This window comes from Rhinolophus sinicus, chromosome 8 (assembly GCF_057876585.1).
Source record: "Rhinolophus sinicus isolate RSI-liver-muscle chromosome 8, RSI-T2T, whole genome shotgun sequence".
Classification (NCBI taxonomy): domain Eukaryota; kingdom Metazoa; phylum Chordata; class Mammalia; order Chiroptera; family Rhinolophidae; genus Rhinolophus; species Rhinolophus sinicus.
The window spans coordinates 25,715,959-25,736,855 of NC_142508.1; the positions used below are offsets into that span (position 1 = coordinate 25,715,959).

At 44.1% G+C, this 20,897-nt stretch overlaps 1 protein-coding gene across 1 annotated transcript in view; it reads left to right on the forward strand.

Moving 5' to 3' along the window:
• WNT2 (Wnt family member 2) overlaps positions 1–13,021 on the forward strand; it is a 52,442-nt gene extending 39,421 nt beyond the window's left edge. Inside the window, exon 5 of the mRNA XM_019743196.3 lies at positions 8,566–13,021. Coding sequence (XP_019598755.2) covers positions 8,566–8,795 — 230 coding nt within the window. The 3' untranslated portion in view covers positions 8,796–13,021. The remainder of the gene's footprint in view (positions 1–8,565) is intronic.
• Positions 13,022–20,897: the final 7,876 nt, after the last annotated feature.

Consider the following 20,897-nt stretch of genomic DNA (forward strand, 5'->3'; position numbering starts at 1 on the left):
TTAGAGGACCTAAGAAGGAAGTGAGCTGTCCTTGGAGCAGACAGGCAGCGCTCTGTGAGAGGTGCAGAAGCAGGCCTGGATCTTGAAGGCTGGGAAGATTTTCAATCTGAAGGAGGGACAGAACAGTCCAGAGCAGCAGATGAGAGTAACTCCTATGAACAAACAGTCTACAGGTCTGTGATATCAGAAAGTCACTTCAGTGGGACAATGAGGAGATGGCCTGATTAGAGGGTCCCGCTGGGCAGCAGCAGGGAATAAAGGTGACTAGGCTAGTTAGTGCCAGATATGGAAAGCCTTGAAGACACCTCAACAACTTGAATTCTGTGATGGGGTTTGCTAATGTAATGGGACATGCTTTCCTGTGCCAGTCAAACTTTTCCTAGTTTTACAAAAACGTTGAATAAAATCATCGGCGATAAGTAGAGACATTGTCTTTCCCAGCTTTAGCTTTGCAATTCTTAATGCAAGGAAGGGGTAAGCCAAGCAAGTAGATGAATGTGAGGTCTCTAACATTTGCTCTTTAGCATTCTTTCCTTCCCTCAATAAATCTGTGTCATTAATGACAACGTGTAAGTCAAGCAGAGGAGAAACAGCCTATTGGATGAAGGGCTTAAGTGAATCTTGCTTTACGCCCTAATGGTCAACATATGGGCTTCTGTCAGCCTGGAGTGGCAGGAATTTCCAAAGACACAGGCCCATCCACAGAGAGAGAGAGAGCGCGCAAGAGAGCGCCCTTCCTCCAGGTCCCGGAGGTGTGGGTCTGGGAACTATTAGCAACAGCCCTCCATCCTCCTCTGCTGTCAGGAAGATGCATGTCGGTGGAGACAGAAATGTTTTTGCCCTGGGAACCCTGACTCCATTATTAATTTTATAGCTCAGGGGATGGGATGCTTCATTCTATAAAGTTCCCTCAGCATTGCCTACAGAAATTGCATTATGTGGTCCCAAACTTACGTGATTTAGAAATTCTGATTCTTCATCCTCCTTTTTCCTGTGACTATGAGCTTTTGTGCAAGTCGGGTGAGGACAGCACCTAAGGGGAGGAGACGGGCAGCTCTGGCTGGAACCTTCACCTTCCTATAGCATAGACGTTACAGGCAGCCTGGATCTTACAGACTCCAAATCTAGGCAATGACGTCATAACAGTGTGGTGTGAAGATGACAGGAGAAAGTTGGGCTTGCTGAACCGGAGTCTGCAGCACTCTGTCTGGGCACTGCGATCTGTACCCAGGCAGACCGCACATCTGCACACACTTCACAAACATAAAGCAAAAGGATGTCAGAGAAAAGAGCTTCCAACTTGTCACTTCTCTTAAGTGAACTGAATAAATCAAAGTGCAGTAAGAGATAACATTTTTAAGCAATACAAGTGATTTTTTACATAAACATATTAAATGTGAAACATCTAAATATGTGTTTATCCTTTGAACATGTCAATTTGGGAGACAAATGATAGGGCCATTACTCAACAGTATTTTTAAAATTCCTCCTTGGAAATATGTTTAGAGCCAGCCATACATGCTTTTGGTAGATACCACACAAGGCAAATATTTGACCTACATAAAGATCAGTGGTTTTTGAAATGGCTCAGAGAATCTTAGAATGAAATCTGGAGGAGAGGAGGATAAGTGATCAGGCTATGTCATTCCAGTTTTGGTGAGATACAAATTAGTACTGTGGGTTTTCCTGAACCAGAAAGTTCTGCTTGGAGACGGTTCTTCCCAAAGTCTTCGGCTGTGGCCACATTAGTGACACGGTCAAGCCACCTTGAGGGCACACATTTGGAGCTGTCACCTTGGCATTGAAAGTAATTAGTCTCATTCTTCAAAAATGTGACAGGAATATCAGCACAGGAAAAATGCTGTGTAAGCTACTGACATCATGTTAACTTGTCTTGTTTGCTTTCTCACGTAATTTTAGGTGTCTCGATTGTCTATGGCATATCATGCACTGGAGAAAAAATTCGTCTCTAAAGCAGTTACCTATCAGGACCTTTGCAAGTTCTTCATCTAATATAATAATGAAGGAAAAGAACAGGAAATGCGCTAAGCACCAATCCTGTACTGGGACTGGCAGGGCAGCAGACAGAGCTCTGCTAAGAGATCGAATGTCACCATGGCCAAGAGCTCGAGCTCTGGAGTCAGACAAGGGTGAATTCAGATCCTGACCCTGCCAACCTGCCAGCTGTGTGACCTTGGGCAAGTTACCCAAGCTCCCTGACCCTCCATTTCCTCATTTCCAAAATGGTGACAATAGTAATACCTATTTTATAAGTGTCTGAGAATTAAATGAGATAATGCTTATCCCAGGGCCTCGTCCATGTTGGTGCTCCAATACCGATTGGCCCCAATTACAAACAGAAAGAAGAGAAAGGATGAAAAAGAAGGTAGAGAAGGAAGAAGGAAGGAGAATGCCGGGGGCAAAGGAGATGAAAAGAAAGGATGGATGTACCTCAACTCTATTGGGCTTTGAAAAGGTGAAAACTGTCCCTTCTGGACTCAGGGCTGATGGGTGTGACTGCTTTATTTCTCAGGAGCTCTTGTTGCGGCCCAGGCAGGGGTGAGGGACTCATAACAAGTTGGTATATTATTTAGAAAAAAGATCTGAAAATATATATCCCAAATGTTCAAAGCTAAACAAGTGGGCAGATCATAAAACTCAGTGGCTCCCTTTCATAAAGAGCACACACATGCGCACACACACATGCACACACTTGCACACATACGCACACACACACACACACGCACGCACACACACATACACATATACACGTGCACACACGCGCACACACGCAACGCACACACGTGCACGCACGCGCACACACATGCACACACGTGCACATATGCACGCATACATGCACACACGCACGCACACGCACAAGCACACACCCGCACACACGCATACACATACGTACACACACATACACATGCCCGTGCACACACACATGCACACACACGCACACACATACACGCACAAATGCATAGTCTTGATTCTTTTATTTTAAGAATAATGGTGATGGTTTAGTTTTGGAACGACTAATGGCAGAATCCTGAGACAGTATAACCCTATTGCTACCAATAATAATAAGTCCTTGTTATAATTCCAGTAAAGGAAAGCAATACATTTTGTAAAGCTCTGCACCCTGGAAATGCTCTTTCGGGGTCTTGATGAAATGGCTGTATATTCTGCTACAATGACAGCCAGTGTCAGAGCTGCCCTGTGCCCTACAGTCTGTCATGAGCCTAATGAGATCCAAACCCCACAGCAGGGCCGACTCGTAGTCCATCGCTGCACAGCCTTATCCTCTCCCTGGACTTCAGAGCTGCCCTGTCTTCTCTGGTGGCCCGTTCCTGGGTGCCACTGATACCTCAGAGGGGCCCTCTACCACTCCAGGCTGCAACTCACCTCTGTCCTCACATCAGTGGCTCTCTACCTTCACGTGGCCCTCTGGCCGTCCTGCTTCTGGGCCTCTTTGTGCCATTAGGGCAGCCAGTGTAAGTGCTGTGTTCAGATTAGTCATGTTTTCCAGCATCTGTAATTGAACGTGGAACTACTGAGAGCTCACTGCCAGAGACTTTGTCTCCTTTATTGAAACGACTTCTGGGTGAATTAAGCTCTTGTCAGTGGCCGTCGCTTTGTCTGCTCCCCCCAGAACTTTGACAAGGTTGAGGCCACTTCACTGAGCAATCCTACAGTTCAGTTTTCTGCATTTGGGGGACAAACACCACCATGACCATAGCTCACCACTGAGTGAAGCCACCATTCAGATCTCTGCAGGCTTCAAGCCACTGGGGAGAGACCACTGGGTTCAGTGTCAGTAAAAGGCCCACAGCCTGATCCAGGAATGAGACCCCTATCTTGGCACCCTGGTCCCCCAGCCCCAAGTGGGGGAAAGAATTCCAATTGATGGGAATATACTCATATTTCGATAATGCATGTCAGTAGAAATGAAGAATGTTATTGCTGTGGAGGGCTTATGAACAAAACACAAAAAGGTAAAAATTCATCCACCTCTTGGATGGCAGGTGAGAGTGCTTTTTGCACCCACTGGGGGTTTCATTCACACCCATGGCCTCAGCCACCACTTCTGGGCAAAAGATGTCCTCACCTGCATCTCCATCCTGATCTCTCTCCTGAGTCCCAGAGAGCCTTTTCAGTGAGCATTTCTACGTGGATGACCCACAGTTACAGCAAACCCAACATGTTCAAAACGAAACCTTCTCTCAAAGCCTGCCCCTTCCCAGGTGGGCCCCACCTCCGTGAGTGTCATCAGTCACTCAAGCCAGACACCTGGCTTGAGTACTTCTTGACTCCTGTCATCCTCTCTGCCATCCATCCAATTGGTCACCACACCTTGAAGGTGCCACCTTAACTTCTCTCGAGCCTATTAGCCTGTCCCATTCCCATGACCATCGTCTCCATCCAGGCCATGCCGTGTCCTGCCCGGAGTACTTTATGGTCTCTGACTTGTCGCCTTGCCTTTACTCTGGCCCCCTTCCATCCATTCGACCCCAACACCCATAGTGATTCTTCTCAAACACAAATCAAATCATGTTGCCCTTTTGTGTAAAAACTCTCAGTAGCATTGCGCTGGCCTTGGGTTAGAATGTAACCCCTTCACCTATCACACAAGGCCTTTCACAGTGCAGCTTTTCCCTACCTCACCAGCTCTCTCTTCCCCTTTGAATGTCACTTCCCAGCTATGTTCAACACCTTTCTGCTCCTCACACATTTCCAGGTCTTTGCAAATGTGGCCGCCCTCTCCCCCCTTCTCCTCTTCTTCTTGTTATTGAAACGTAAAATGAATGCAACAAAGTGCACGTATCACATGTGTGCAGCTGGGAGAATGGTCTCAAATGTGCACACCCATGTAACCTTCCCTGATCAAGAACCCGAAAGGACCAGTATTCCAGAGGCCTCCTTCATGCCTCTTTTCACTAACCCCGGCCCAAGAGAAATCACTAGCCTGACTTCTAACAGCATAGACTCGTTTTTCCCACTTTTGTACTTTCTATAAATGAAAGCCTACAGAATGTGTCGCATCTCCTGCTATATAACAAGATGTTGATAAACTTAATGGTCTAAAATAACCGTAAAAGTCCCATCTTCAGCCTCACCTCATCAGTCCTTGCAGCTACACTCTTTCATCCACTTCATCGCCAAGCTTCTTGAAAACTGCCTCCACTCAGTGTCCACCTGTCCTTTCTGCTCACTCACTCTTCAGTCCACTGCTTCCTTCCTTGTCATTCCACAGAAGCTGCTCTCATCAAAGGGTACCAGTTACCTCCTGATTGTTGAGCCAAATTAACAATGTTCAGTCATTTCTTACTTGATGTCCCCCACCACCCGTCCCCTAATCAGTAAGTCACCAAATCCTACTGATTCTCCCTCTTTAACCCATTGTGCGTTTGTGCTACTTCTGTCTCCACACATTATCTCTTGCTGGACTAAGCCCCAAGCCACTCTTCCAGACTTATCATTCCAACAGGATTTTCCCCGATTAAAAATCTGAACTAGCTCACCATGCACCATGGAATGAAATTCAAACTGTAGCAAGACAGCAAGACTTTTTAACCTATTGCTCTAACCTCCCTTTCCATGTTCTTTGCCTAACACACACTTCTGTCTCAGCCACAAAGGATCTGCAGTCTCGTGAACTTGACCTCTGAATTTCTGCAGGGAGGTTTTCTCCCTCTCTTGATATATCTTTTTAAATTAAAGATTATTGGGCTGACAATGGTTAGTAAAGTTACATGGGTTTCAGGTGTACAATTCTGTAATACATCATCTATATATCACGTTGTGTGTTCACCACCCAGAGTCAGTTCTCCTTCCATCACCATATATTTGATCCCATTTACCCTCAAGAGAGGGAAGTTCTCTCTTGCCTGGAATACCTGTCAGTCCATTTTCTCCTGTAAACCTATTCATTCTTCATGTCATATCTTGAATGCTACCTCCTCTATAAAACCATGCTGTTAACAGCTCCTTTTCTCATTCTGTTTGCTACTATAAGTATTAAGGTCAATGAATATTATTATAATATGCTTGGCTCCTTTCCTGTAGAACATAAGCTCCTTGGGGCAATACTTTGTTTTGTTCACTGATATATCCCGAGCTCCAGAACTATGTCTAACACATAGCAGGCACTCAATAAACTCATGTTAAATAAATGAATGGTTAACATTTGTTGAGCACTTATTATACCAGGCACTTTCACATTATATCTCATTCTATCCTCACTACAGCCCTATGAGGAAGGAACCGTATTTACCCCAATTTTGCATGGGAGAAAACTGAAGCTTAATGAGATTAAGTACTTGCCCAAGATCACACAGCCGATCTTTGCATGACAAAGCTGGGATTTGAACCCTGATTTGTTCAAGCCCTAAATAACCTCACTGTATCATCTTTGAGCTTCATCTAGTGGTAGGTTATACAGTGGCTTTGCATAAAGTCTACTGTAGGTTATAGTAAGTTTTCAGCAAATGGACTGTTATCTTGAAGTAGTGGAAATATTGCTTTACATATTTGTTTCTTCATTGTTTTCTGAGTTCCCCGAAAATAGGAACTGAACCCTAATTACTTTATTTCCCCGCCACCATCACTACCCAAGTCTCCGAGCAGCCAGCACAGTGTCTCACATGTGTTTGTGTTCACTAAGTGCTTATGGAATTAAATAAATGGATGTGCTGCCGCATTTGGCACAGAGTCCTTTGTGCACAATCAGTAATTCTGAGCACACTCCTGATGGTTGCTGCCTCTTCTGACCCTTTTTGCCTCTTCAGCACGACGTAGGCTCAGGGCCACTCCTGGCTGACCCGCCCGCCACCCTCACCCCGGCCCTCTGCCATCCTTCCTGTCCGCGTGAAATCCCCTGCCTGTCTTCCTGCTGTCGGTGGCCCGGACACGCAGAGCATGTTCTGCCCCTCCCTCTCCTCTCCATGACCCCACACCATGCTTGAACCTGGCTGCTTTGGTCATTCTTGACAGTCAGGGCAACATGACATTTATATAGATAATTGGAACACAGTGCAGATGGTGATAAACAGAGAGTCATGAGGCATTGTAGGAGCTCTGAAGAGGCAGAAATTCCTAGCTAAATGATGGAGGAATGGAAAATGAATTAAGTCATTGTCTTTTTCATTCTGATAAACATGTTTTTCAAATAGTTTAGCTTTTTCTAGTTTTATTTAAGATTATCGATTGCAAGTAATAGAAACTGGAGTGGTTGAAGCTTTATTGTAAGGGGAAGTTTATTATAAGGACACAGAGTGTCTAGGAACCCAAAGCTCGGAATGCAGCCAGGCCTCAGGGAGAGATGGAAGCAGGACTAGAAAATAGTCCAGGATCTGGGCAGCATTCTTTTCCCAGGTCGTACCCTCTCTGTCTCTGTACATCTGCCTTGTTCTTGTTTCTCTGTGGACCTCCCCTATTCTACAAACTTCATTGTGGTGCATGGCTGCCATTGGCTACTGAGTTTATACTTGGCAAGGCTATCTCTCCATGAAAATCACAAGTCCCCGCGGAAATACACCTGACTGGCCCAGTGCCCACCCTGGTCCAATCACCTGTCACCAACAGTACAGGGTAATGTTGCTCAGTTATGGCCACCAGGCACCCATCTCTGCTCATAAGCAAGAAGCAGAAAGGCTCATTGTAAGCTGAGCAGATGCTCTTAAAAATGTGCACCCTTGATTCTGTTGTCTAATAACCTTGTGAAAGAATTTTGGGTGCTTCTCCAGAAAAGGAACAAATTAAGGGGCTTCCTATCTTGGAGGTTCTTTTACAGAAACAAATAAATAAATATGAATTGTCACTTAGCAAACATCACCCTAATTACCTAAGACGATGCTCCACAGATTGTTCTTAACAAGCTTTTTATGCCAATTTTGCTCATCAAAAGCCTGGAATCTTGGCTTCCACCAGGCACCTCGCACACAGCTAGACGGCCTGCCAAACCTCAGCCCAGAAGCAAACCGCCCTGGGCATGGCTGCATCCACAAAGTCTTACACAAACGATACTCACACCTCCCCTTCGGCAACCAGAGCTCTCTCCACTTTCTAATAAGCCAGTAGAATCTGTCTGGGGAGACAGGATCCCCTTCTTCTGAGGTCTCCATAGCCCGACAAATTCCGAGACAGCTAACTTTGGCCACTGCTTCCTTAATGTGGTCTGAGGTCAGGAGAAGGGATAGCTCCTGCTTTCATTCTGCTCTGGCCTTGCCCACTCAGTGATCCATCAATCCAAGGCTACATGAAGATAATCTGAAAAGTTTGTCTAACTCGGATGTGGGAATGCTGGAGTCAGGTGGCCCAAAGCAGATCCAAAGCTCACTCACATCCATCCCTCCCAGATGTGGCCCCTTGGCCCTGCGACGCTCCCTGCCGTTGGACCCCAGGGGCGGCACATGCTACGTGGGCCCCAGAATCGATGGCACAGCCCCAGGTTGTGGTGAGGTGGGGTCAGGGCCTGTCCTGGAGGATGACCTTGTAACTCTTCTCCTCCCGAGGCCAGATGCAGTCTACCTACACCTTTTGACCCCTCTTTGGCTTGTCTTCCAGGCTCCCTGGGTACAGCAGGACGTGTGTGCAACCTGACCTCCCGAGGCATGGACAGCTGCGAAGTCATGTGCTGCGGGAGAGGCTACGACACCTCCCGCATCACGAGGATGACCAAGTGTGAGTGTAAGTTCCACTGGTGCTGTGCTGTGCGTTGTCAGGACTGCCTGGAGGCCCTGGACGTGCACACATGCAAGGCTCCGAAGAGTGCCGACTGGGCAGCTCCCACATGACCCCAGCCAAAGTCACCATCCACCTTCCCTCCTGCAAGGACTCCATCGGATCTGCAAGGACACTGGGCCTTCGACTTCTCTCGGGGACATGTTTCCTAAGGCACGTGGCCTTTGTCTCAGCAGAAGCCCCAGGGCAGGCCTCATGCTGCCCACAGGGCATGCCCTCCTCTCTCCACTTCCAGCATCTGGGGCACATCTCTCCCTGGTTATGACAGGCTGTTAGAGGGGAAGGGGCGGGGGCCCAGATCACTGTCCCCACCCACCTAGATGGCTCCTCTCGAGAGCGAGAGGGAGAAAGAGTGCCTCAAAGGAGCTTTCTCTGTGTTTTCCAACAAATGCTCACAGTTAAATTCCATACTTCTCTCTGGAGGGTAAAGTAAAGAAAGCAGAATCCACTACCACTGAATTAGCTTTAATTCTTGAACAGACCAAGCAAGGCTTTTCCTGATCAAGTGATTTTCATAGCTACCATCTCTAGGGCTCATTGGCAATTACCTGGAGAAGGGTGGCTTTCAATGAACTTCAGGTTTAAAATGCATGTGTTTCAAGGCATTTATTGCTATATGGAAATCTGATGTGACAAGGCAGGACTGTGGTCCTTTGGTGCAGCAGTAGCAAAAGCCTCAGAAAGTGATGGCTCTGCATCACCCCCTCGATATAAAGGACCTTCAGGGAACGAGGCCTGTTCCTCACTTAGGGGCTGAAGGGAGTTCAAGAGAAGATTGCCAGTCTGGCAGTACTCTGTAACTGTTGGGTGAAGATGGAGGAAAACAGTGGAATATCAGAAAATGTGTCTGTACAGATAACGAAACAGGGGGGAATAAAATTCCTATCTGGTATGATGCACGTGACCCATGGAATTTTGTAACTGAAACAGCTTTGAGAATGAAAACTTCTGAGATGACAAGTGAGGGGAACCAAAATGCTGACAGAGAGGTTCCCAGTGCTAAGTCCTGCCTAGACAGCCTCTACCATCAGCAGACGCCTGAAAAAAGTTGGCCACATGTGCAAAAGAGCATCAACTCGTAGCCGTCACCCTTCAAACACACCTTAAAGACCTGTCATATGTACTTGTGTTCATTCGATGCTTATGAGACAACAAAATACCGTAGCCTGAAACAAATGACACATAGCCTTGCTTATAAAATTGGTAACCCTGATATATTGTATTGCAAGCAAATCTTAACTTGGAGACTATATTTAAGGGGCCTAGCTATAATTATGGGAACATCAGTATGCAAGCTGTGGTTGGCTTCTGCCATGAGATAAAAGATGACATCCAGGAGAAGTGGAGAGGCTGCCTGCCCCGCTCTGTATATGACAGGAAAGAAAGGTGAAATACACAAAGCTACCCATCCCACCTACAATTAGGTTCTAGTTCAAAATGCGGTCTCTTCACAGAGCTACACTGACTCCTGAGATGTTTCATGATGTGCTAACACTTGCTCAGTTTTTACTCCTGTGACCTTCCATTTCGCTATCCTTGCTTTACAGCAGGACCTTCAGACCGAGGCTTGTATAAAACAACCTGCTGGAGTACTATCATAGTTGATATTTGCCTCTCGGCCCTCTTCAGAATGACAACATTCATCTCTTTTCCCGCACTTCCAAACCACAAAATTCGTCGTCTAATTTTTCCAAAGTGGCTCTTCCCTCTTTTTAGCCTGTGGATGCAGAGGATGGGACAAGTGGAGAGTGACAGGAGCTGTTTTGAGCGTAGGTGGGCCTGCAGGGAGCAGGAAGGCCAGGCAGCTGGGTTCCTTCTTAGTTACATGGAAGCTTGCTGTGAATGCCTGAATGCCTTCCTGGGAAGGTGAAGGGACCTTCATGGGGTCCCAAAGCCATTAGCCCTTCTTCCTGCTGGATGAATTGTGACATCATAAATCCATGGGTGTAATTAACATGGAAAGGATCTTAGAAGACATCTCAGCTCCCCTCAGTTTGTGTCTGGGGAAACCGAGACCAAGAGAGATGAAAGGATCTGTGCAAAGAGCCATTACCCCCATGCTCCATCCCAAATAGGACCACACACCAAGTATTCAAGAGAGGTAAACACTTTATTAAATGAAACTCGTCTGTCTCAGCCTCAACTTGATGGATTCTAAATCTTTTCAGCATCCAAAAGCAATGTTCATTTTATTTTATTTTTGGGATGTTTAGATCTGACTTTGTTTGTATAATGAAATGCATCCTTCCTGATAAAGAGCAAGGAGACAAGGTAGATCCATGTAGACACCTGCATAAATTGCCCTAATTTGTAAGGGAGACTCTGGCAACCATTTCTCGTGGCAGTGGATGTGACTATTGTGGAGCGGATAATGAGAGAGTGAAACTGTTCATTTGCTTTTACTTCTGAAAGAGGAAATCTCCACTATTTGAAAAAATTGAAAATAAAAGGTGAAGATAACTTCAAACTCAGTTTTGTTAGGGCTGGCTGGAGCATTGGTAATCTGTGATTCTAAAATATACTAAACTCTTGACTATCTGAGGTTTTTAAGGAAATGCATGGCATGAGTTACCCAAAATGGGAACATCTATTCAGGTCAAATCCCCTTACAAATTCCCTTCCCCAAAAAATTCTTATTATAAACTGAAGTTTTTTAGGTCCAGGATGATACCTCTAATTTTCTGCAATATCTGAAAAAGTTCCACACAATAGGAGATCTTGACTAATTCACTGGAGTTTTCATCAATGAAGATAAAATCTGCACATGATTCTGAGACTTAGCAAACGGGTTGTTTTCTTCAGTGGTCTGCCTCCCTAAATCAGTCTGGGGTGCCGACTGACCTTTGTATTCTGTGAACACACATGTCAAGGTCTGTTGTAGCTACAGTGTCCCAGACAGCCCCTAATGCTCTGAAAGCATTAACACCTGCCTGGAGAGACTACTTTACCCCTCAAATGGCTTAAACTCAAGCACAAAAGCCCACAATGCCCACACTCAGCTGTGGCTCTGTGCCCCATGGGGTTGGGGGCCCTGACAGGGTATCAGACCACAGATGCTTCAGGGCGGCAGTGGGAGGGGCACTGAGCACCCGGAACACTGGCTACCTCACATGGGTGTCGCCAGATTGAAACGAGCATCCCAGAAAGATCTATCAGACAGCAACATAGTACTTGGAGCCGACGATGGGGGCGGGGCGTGAGAGGGAAAGAGCCGGGCATCTGTTCCCCAGGGCTCAACTGAGCCGGGTCATGGCGGACAGTGGCTTTTCCAGCTCCTGTTGGCAACCTCCACCCTTCCTTCTGCTGTTGCTAACGTGTCCCCTCCCAGCACCAGTGTCTGAGGCTCAGGGCCCGAAGCCTGGCCCAGGTCCTCCACACCTGTGGCTACCAACGTTAATTTGCAGAGGTATTGTCACCTGTCACAGCTCTATTCCCTTTATTGGAGTTTTTGTGGAGCTTGAACACATTAGGTATCACATTTCTTTTTCAAAGGAGGCAGCTTTAAAGTCAGCAAATGTACCTTCACGTTGACACTTCTCAGCTCTGTTAACTTACTAAGGAATCTCCATGGAGCCAGGGAGACATGAGGTGGGCCTCTCCCAGGGGCAGGCGACGTGACCGTGCCTGCTCCTCTGCTTGGTGGCGTTTTCAGCCAGGATCTTGTTGTTCCTTCTCGTTTATTGAAGGGCGGCCCGGGGCTGCTGCTGTCTCGCTCAGCTGAAGAACATTCATCTCCCCTCTCACCCACTCTCAAAATAAAGGCTCAGAGAGGCGTCCAGTGGACCAGAACCATCCTTTTGTGTCTATTTACTGTACTCAGCCTGGGTTCCCTTATCTGAAGAGCAAGAGTTGTGCTCTTAACAAATACACCTCATGAGTTCCAAAGCTGGTAAATTGCTTTTGTCAGGTCTGTACTGACCTTCTGAAAAGCCGTGCACGCTGAGAGCTGACAGCTAAGGCGTGCTCGTTCTGACCTCCTTACCTACGCAGAGAAAATTTTCACTCATCCGTGAGAATGTTCTTTACATTTTTCTGGGGATCAGCAAGGTGACAGGTGGTTTGCAAAGCCCAACATGATCATTATTTTTCTAAATCATAGTTGTTCCAGCTCTAGGGTTTGTTTTCCTCCTGATATTCACATGGATTCCTGTTTAACCAAACCTCCCACTTCCACAAGCTAATAAAAATGTCACACAGATTGTTATAAAGAACTATTGTTATTTACAAGTCTACATTTTCTGTAAAATCAAAACATAATAAAGTGAGTTTTCAGTGTTGACTTTGTTATTTTAAACTTGTGATTATCTTGCCAAACCCTCTGGTGAAAAGAATTGCCTGCAGGTTATGGGAATTATGCCCTCGTCTCTTTTCAGGACCACACTTAGCACAACTTGATCAAGAGGTGTCTTTCAAGTTCATAAGGCTTTTCAGGGAAGGCCTCTGACTTAACTTACTGATAACTACTCCTGTGAACAAGTGGGTAGACTTATATCTGGACTGAGGAAGATTCCAGATTTCCCCCGTGTCCACCTGTGGTTGCACCCTCTCGGTGCCAGCGCGCTTTGGCAGTGCTTATAAGTTCAGTCTCTGCACACCCGATGACTTCTCTGAAGTCCCGCTTTCCGTGTAAGTGCTTGCTTTGGGCTGAAATAGTATTTTCTCAGCTTGATTGAAAACATATAAGACCTCTCACCCCTTTACTGAGATCTGTGCATTCTGATGCTGCGTACTGTTCATCTCCAAGCAGTGAAAGCTCAAAACATGGAAACAGACTCTCCCCAGCAAAGGAAATCCAACCTCATTTTCTTCTCCATGATGGACTATGTTTTGGGGTAACCTGACCAAGGTGCTGCCTCAAGCACTGCAGGGTGAGTCTAGAATCAGGCTGCTCACGCATCCCTCCAGGATTCCATTGTTCCTTCCAGAAACTTCCAGGCTTGGGTGAGCTGAAGAAGAGGTGGTGTCACATGTGTCTGTATGTTTTACAAAAGGATATTTCCCCAAAATATTTTCGTCCAAACACTGTCAATGACATTTCCCTGTCATCTAGCCATTTGGGTGAGGGGCTGTCCCGTGCATTGTAGGGTCTTTAGAAGTAACCCCAGTATCTACTCACTAGATGCCAGAGCAACTCCCCTCTTCCCCAGTTGTGACAACCAAAAGTGTCCCCAGACATTGCCAAAAGTCTCTGGTGAGGGGAGGAGGCAGCGAGGGGTGAGAGTAAAACTGTGTCTGCTTGAGAACTACTGATCTAACACCTTGGGTTAAGTCCTCTATTTAAATGCAAGCCACCTGTATCCCTGCCATTTTCAGTTGGAAGCACCACTGGGAATATTAGTTTAATGGGATGAGTTCTCAGTATTAGTATGTCAGACCAGCTGGGAAGGAATCTTTTGGGATGGGTATTGTCACAGAACCCCTTAGCATCATGGGCAGAATGAGACAGGCTGACACTAGAAGCTCACTTAGGCCATACTGTGTCCCTGGATGGTGGGGAAAGCATGAGGCTCCTGGGTTTCTGAGGATGGAAACCAAAGGAAGGATAGAAGATCAGCAAGGAAAAACAATAATGTGGTTTTAGAAGCTGGCCGCAGACTTCTTAGGAACTCCTCAGTTACACTCAGGGGGGCGGGGGGGGGAGCCCAGGAAATGGCCTGGAAGGTGGAGGGGTGAGAATGGTCTAGCGCTGCTGAAAATTGTTGAGTAATTTTGAGTTTCTCAGGGCAGAAAAGAGGGTACTAATACAGAGGGGACACTGCAAAGTGGAGAAAGTCTGAGATTCAGACAAAGAGATAACGAGACTTTCCAGGTGAAGGCCATTGGTGGGGGGGTGTCATCCGCGGGGTTGTTCATTAAAAGCCCCCCCCCCCAAACACACACACACACTGCACATGTCCCTATCACAGGTAACTCTAGCCTTGTGTGGGTGGTATGTGAGAGACAGAAGAAATTGAAATGCTGTCCTATGTGTCCCAACCGAGGTGGGAAGGGATAATACAGGCTGGCCAGAGAGAAAGGAGGGTGGGGAAAGAAAAGCCTGGGTAATAAACAAAATAAAGAGCAACCCCAGCTGGCTGGCGAATTGGGGGCAGACGATACCTGGCTGAAAGAAGGAAGAAGAAAGCCTGTCTTCTTTTACTTCACAAACTTTCACAGGCCAAGGTGAATTTACATGTTAGGCTGCCCAAAGTAGTGAAGAACAGATGGGAACCACTCGGGTGAACAAATAACTCTTCATCTGTGCCTTCATGCTATTGTCTAGTTCTAGATAACATCACATGATGAAAATCCAATCAACATGATCAATTGACCACTTAGACTATTTTTGGATTCTTGACTTTATTTTGCAATTTCCGAGTAGTGACTGACCCTGTGAAAGCCCCTGTAATTGAATCACAGACTCTGGATTTCCCCAGGCGGTCCACCCAATCCTATTTTAATAGCATTGCAGGCTTTGCTAAGTCCCACAGATGAGAGGAATCACATTTCTGTCCGTAAACCCAATTCAAATAATAAATGACAAAGATGCATCCAGTATCTGCTCAGCTGGCTTGCTCACACTGGTTACTTCAGCAGAGGCTGGGGAGCTTGGCAAACCCATCTGTAAATGTTTAGGGGCTTCATGTTACAGGTGGAGGTCACACACCAGCCGAACAAATAGCAGGAAATACAGAAAACGAAATCTGAATTGGAGTCTCCAAAAGTCTACCCGCCCATATAAACTTTGGCATCTGCCCCTTGATCATTATTCTCCAATAGTAATGAAGACTTCGTGAAAGACCTTGAACTCTGAGTCGTCATTGTGGAATTGTGCTTAATCAAGACAAATATTCCCATCCTAAGAATACAACTAGAAGGGGAAGGGAGTACGGTTTAATTTTCCTATATATTGCTGTAACTATAAACAATGCCTTATCTTCTCAGCAACTCTCATGAAATAATAAGCACTCGTGTTTTTTTAAAGTATTTACACCAGCCCTTGGAGATTTTATTACAACCATGATTCACGGATGAGAAATTTCCCTCTTCTACAGGGTTTAGTAACCAGAGTAAGAATTACTTAGTAGACTGTCTATACAGACAAATGAATTTGAATACTTCTGGCTATTAACCATTCATTGACTGGTGATTGTCTTCTCATTTTTTCTGAACTGACTGAATAAGTGGGTCAAGATGATCTCTCTGGTTTGCATATTGTAGACATACAATTAAATCGTTTCTGAAAATTTTTCTGTCACATAGATTTGGGACTTCAACAGAGCAGTGAGGTTCTGTGACACTTTCAGGGACCTGAGAGTGAGGACTCACGGAATCATGAATGTCACATTTGGAAGGAACAAGTTATTCCAACCTCCTCCTTTTATTCATGGGAAAACACAGTAAATTTCATGGTTGGGACTGTGATGTAAGCAAGACAGTCTGAATCATCTTCAGGGGAGAACAGTTATTATTCACTCAGTCATGCTGCACTGAGCACATCCTGAGTCAACGACTGCAGCGCGTCCTGGAAACGTAGTGACTGCACTGGATGGTCCTGCTCAGACTCGGGACGCACACGCTGTGTCTTACCTTACCAGGGCTTTCACATGCATGATGGGATTTAGTCCTCAGAACCACCCTCAGATAGAAATATGCTTTTCCTCTTCTTTTGAAGTGAGGCAAGTTTCACAGAGATTTGGTACTTTGCCCAAGGTCATAAAAAGGCTCGGTAGAGATAGGGCCTGGACTCAAATACGCCTTTTCTAACTCTCATTCCAGTGCTCTTTCCAGGATACCAGAGCTCCCTCTGATTAAAACTCAGTGAGAAGTGTTCTGTCCAGTGGGCTGTTGAAAATTACTTAGTAGATTCCATAACCATATTCTCCAAACAAAAATTAGGATGTGTGGATTGCCAAAGAAATTCTGTGATTTCTGATTTCATTTATGTGCAATCCAGACAGCAAAATATATGCAGATACACATTTAACAAAGCTCTACCAGAAATCAGGCAACTTTTAGTTATACATTTAACAAAGTACTTTCATTTAAAATAAAATAGTTTTAAGATTTTCCTAGAAAATCTGAGATTCCTGGTCATAGAAATCTACTTTCCCTATCATGTGGAGATTCAATCCACAATTGAAGATGGTTTAAAAACATTATGTATCAACTCAAACATAGCATGAATCATGATTTATTTATTGTTTTCCCCAAACTCCTACCTAATGCTTGTTTATTCGGGTTGAATAAACATGTCAATAATTTTTTTAAGTATTTTTCATAAGTCTTGCCCTCTTACCCTGAAGAAGGGAGACAATTAAAATTGTTTTAGCAACAATGCCCAAGAATTATTTTTTTCAGAATTGTATTCAAATGTATTTTAAAATATTTTTAAGGTACGAAGCGTATATAAATATGATATGAGCATCTACTAGCAATAATAATATTTTTATCTTGTTTAACATGAAGTGTGGGTGGTCTTTCTTTCCATAAAGCAAAGTGGGAAGATTTGTATCATGTTAGATTATTAGATAATGCTTCTAGGAACAACAGGTGATCTCCCCTCTATTTTCTGATCTAGAAACAGTCCCGCAGGACTGGAGTAGTAGAGGCTGCTGGCACTGACCTTAAGTTGACCCCTGACTGACTGCACACTTCGTCCAGTCTTGTGATTGGGATGGTTTCTGATAGTTGCCAAATGAGCAAAAGAAAAGTCTCTTCAGAATGTAAAGGAACTAAGGACAAGTCCTTACATGAATATCTAGAGTGTGTAAGAGAGTGAGAGAGAAACTTTGTTTAAATGGAATCTTAAATGATGGGTAAGGGGAGAGGATAGAATTTTTATTATAATTTTTCTAAAAGTGTATGGAATAGATTACACTCGTGTTTATTCATGATGCAAAAAATTAAAAAAAAAAAAAAAAGCTGTCCCCAGATATACATTTTAATTTGTGAGAAAGCTGCTAAGATATGTGAGATCATAAAGGTGGTCCTTAAAATAAATAAATAAATACATACATACATAAAATCTAGGGAGCGCAATCCTACCTAGAATGTGATTCATTCTTTTGGAGCAATAAATAGAGTTAGATGATGTCCAAAAGCAGTTTTCCTATTTCTTGGACATGTCAGTATTTTTCCTTATAACAACTATAGCAGAATCAGATCCCTAGGTAGATTATATTGACAACCATGAGGGAGACAACTCACCCCCGAACGTCGTTTTCCTTTCAGTGTCCTCGAATGGGGCCTAAGATTCTCACTCTTATTAGTGCTGTCTGGGGGTTAAGAATCCATTTTAGGAACTTTTCTTTCAAAATGCATGAATGTTATTCGGTTTTATTCCTTAATTTAACAATTATTTATTCAACAAATATCTGGCACAATTTATCATCTACCAAATATTTTCCCAAATGTTGGAGAAACAGTACTGAATAAGGTAAATGAAATAAATGAGACTTCTGTTTCTAGTAATATAGCCAACTAAATGTCCCCAAAAGAAGCATTCTGCTACAAAATGCCTAGAAATTTGACATCAGGTAAAAATCAACATGTATATCAACATGAAATGTATAAGTGAAATCTGCCCACCCCCACCCTCAAATATGGAAAAGCTCCAAAAGCCAAAAATGAAAGGAAGCTTAAAACTCAAGCTTTGTAAACCAGTGGAGGTTTACTAATATCCCTCTCCAGAGAGGGAGAGGGTTTTAAAGGCCACGTCAGCTCAGAAAATGGGGTCTTAGCCCTACTTGAAGTGAGGAATTGTAATTTGGATGCAACATCCCATCCCTTCCCACATGAAGTCAGCACCTTCAAAGTGTTATACTTCCAATAAGGAAAAACCTGACCTACAACACAGGTATTAAACTGGAAACTAGTAAGAAATGGGATTAGGGGAGGGAAAAAATAATTAATTAAAATAATTTATACCTCTGAGCATTTACAGCTACCAGCCTCTCCTCACCTTAATTTGATGTTAGAATTTACATAACTTGTATGCTCCAGGAATTGCCTACCCAAGAAATTAAGTAGGCAATTAATTTAAAACAAAATAAAACAGTTCTAGATTGAGGTATCTAGTAGATGCAAGAACAAAACCTCTTCGAAGGTCACATTTTTAACCAGGCTGCAGAGGATTTTCACAAATAAAGCTGAACCAAACCTAAGTTTGTTATCTAAAATTACAAACACACCAAAAAAAAAGAGTAAGCCACCAAGATCGAGCATTACAGAAAAATCAAACCATAGACCTAGACTCCCAAGAATATCAGATAGTAAAATTTTTATACATACACTATAAAACGAATCTCTCTAGGAATGATAAAAGAACATTAAAAATGAATAATAAACACGAATAAGGTATTTAATACTTAAAGGAAAAGTTTTAAGCTAAAAGATATTTGAAAAACTAAAAGGAACATCCATAAATTAAAAATGTAGTAACCACAGACATTAAAAACTGGGTCAGTTTCTGCTGTGGCCACAGCTGAGGAAACATTGTTAAAGTCTTTCCTCCTGCTGTCCCTGCATCGAATTCAGAGTCTCCCAAAGGGCCCACAGAGCTGCAGAAACTCTTCATCACACATTTGGACTTCAATATAACCAATGAGACTGAGGAGTCATTTTGAGCCAGATTGCTTGGTAATGAAAGAGCCAAATACCACACACTACAGGAGCTTTGGGTTGGTCACCTGTGCCTGTGGGGTGCGAGCAGACACAGTCATGAGTGCAAGGCCACACAAGGTGGACAGCAATGTTGTAGAAACAAACAGGTCTCTAGAGAAGATTTCAAAGACCAGGTGCCCAGTTACCTATAAAAAAGTGGCGCTGCAGAAGACACAAACGTCATGTAAGAGATGAGTTTGAGCGGTATAGGAAGATTGAGAGGAGTGAAATCATTAATGACTAGGGCAGGGACAAGAAGAGAGGCTTTGCTTGTGTCACCTTTGGCGACCATAACTCCATGGATAAGACTGTCACTCAGAAATACCACGCTGTGAATAGCCATAACTGTGAAGTAAGGAGAACCCTGGGTAAGCAAGAAATGGCTAATGCCTCATCCAAAAGTGGTTCTGAAAACTTTGGTATGATTGTGGAGGTGGTTTTAGAGGGAATGACAACTTTGGTCATGGAGGAAAATTCAGTGGTTGTAATGGCTTTGGTGGCAGCAATGGTGATGGTAGATATAATGGCAATCATGGATGGGTAATGATGGAAGCAGGTTTGGAGGTGATGGAAGCTACAGTGACTTTGGCAATGACAACGATCAAATTCTGGACCCATGGAGGGAGAAAACTTCGGAGGCAGAAGCTCTGGTCCCTATGGTGGTATAGGCCAATACTTTGCCAAACCATGAAACCAAGGTGGTTATGGGTGTTCCAGCAATAGCAGTAGTCATGGCAATGGCAGAAAATTTTAATCACTTCCAAGAGAAAATAAAAAAGCTCATCAGAAGAGAAGTGACAGAGAAGCTTCAGGTTACAACAGGTTTGTGAACTCACCCAACCACAGTGGCAGTACCTAACTGCTACAAGAAGTTTTTTAGAAAACACTCTTATAGCCAAAAAGATAAAAATGAGAAAAAACAAGGACTGTATTTGTGACTGTCTGTAAAAGAAGTATTTCAGTTTTTGTTCTGTGGACAGTGCAAAGCATTCCAACAAAAGTATTTAATGTAGAGCTGTGGGGTTTTGTTGTTGTTGTTCACATGTTGTTGATTGCTAAATATAATACCTGGGGTGCCAAACAAATGTATACACATTTTACAAGATGTTATCTATGTATTACTTTCAAAGTTGAGTTACGGTAGCAATGAGTAGTATGACTCATGCTCAAAAGATGACGTTAATCAAATGAATGCTAGCATCACCATGTGACAGGCAGGACAATCAAAGAAAATGACAGAAGCACATTTGTCATTGGAGGAGCACAAGACCATTTTGAGGTGGTATTCGAAATTCGAGAACATTGTGGAAGTACAATGACAAGAAGATGTGAGTAGGCAACAGAACTTCCAACATGCCTAACAATTGCACACATTCATGGTAAGTTTGAGATGCATGGTACTGTGTGTGCGATATGAACAAGAGAAGATCCGGAAGCCTTGCACAGGAACAAGTCCTGCTTTTCTGCTGTGGTGCTGGAACAGTTTACATGCTCGCCAGAGTCTACCAAAC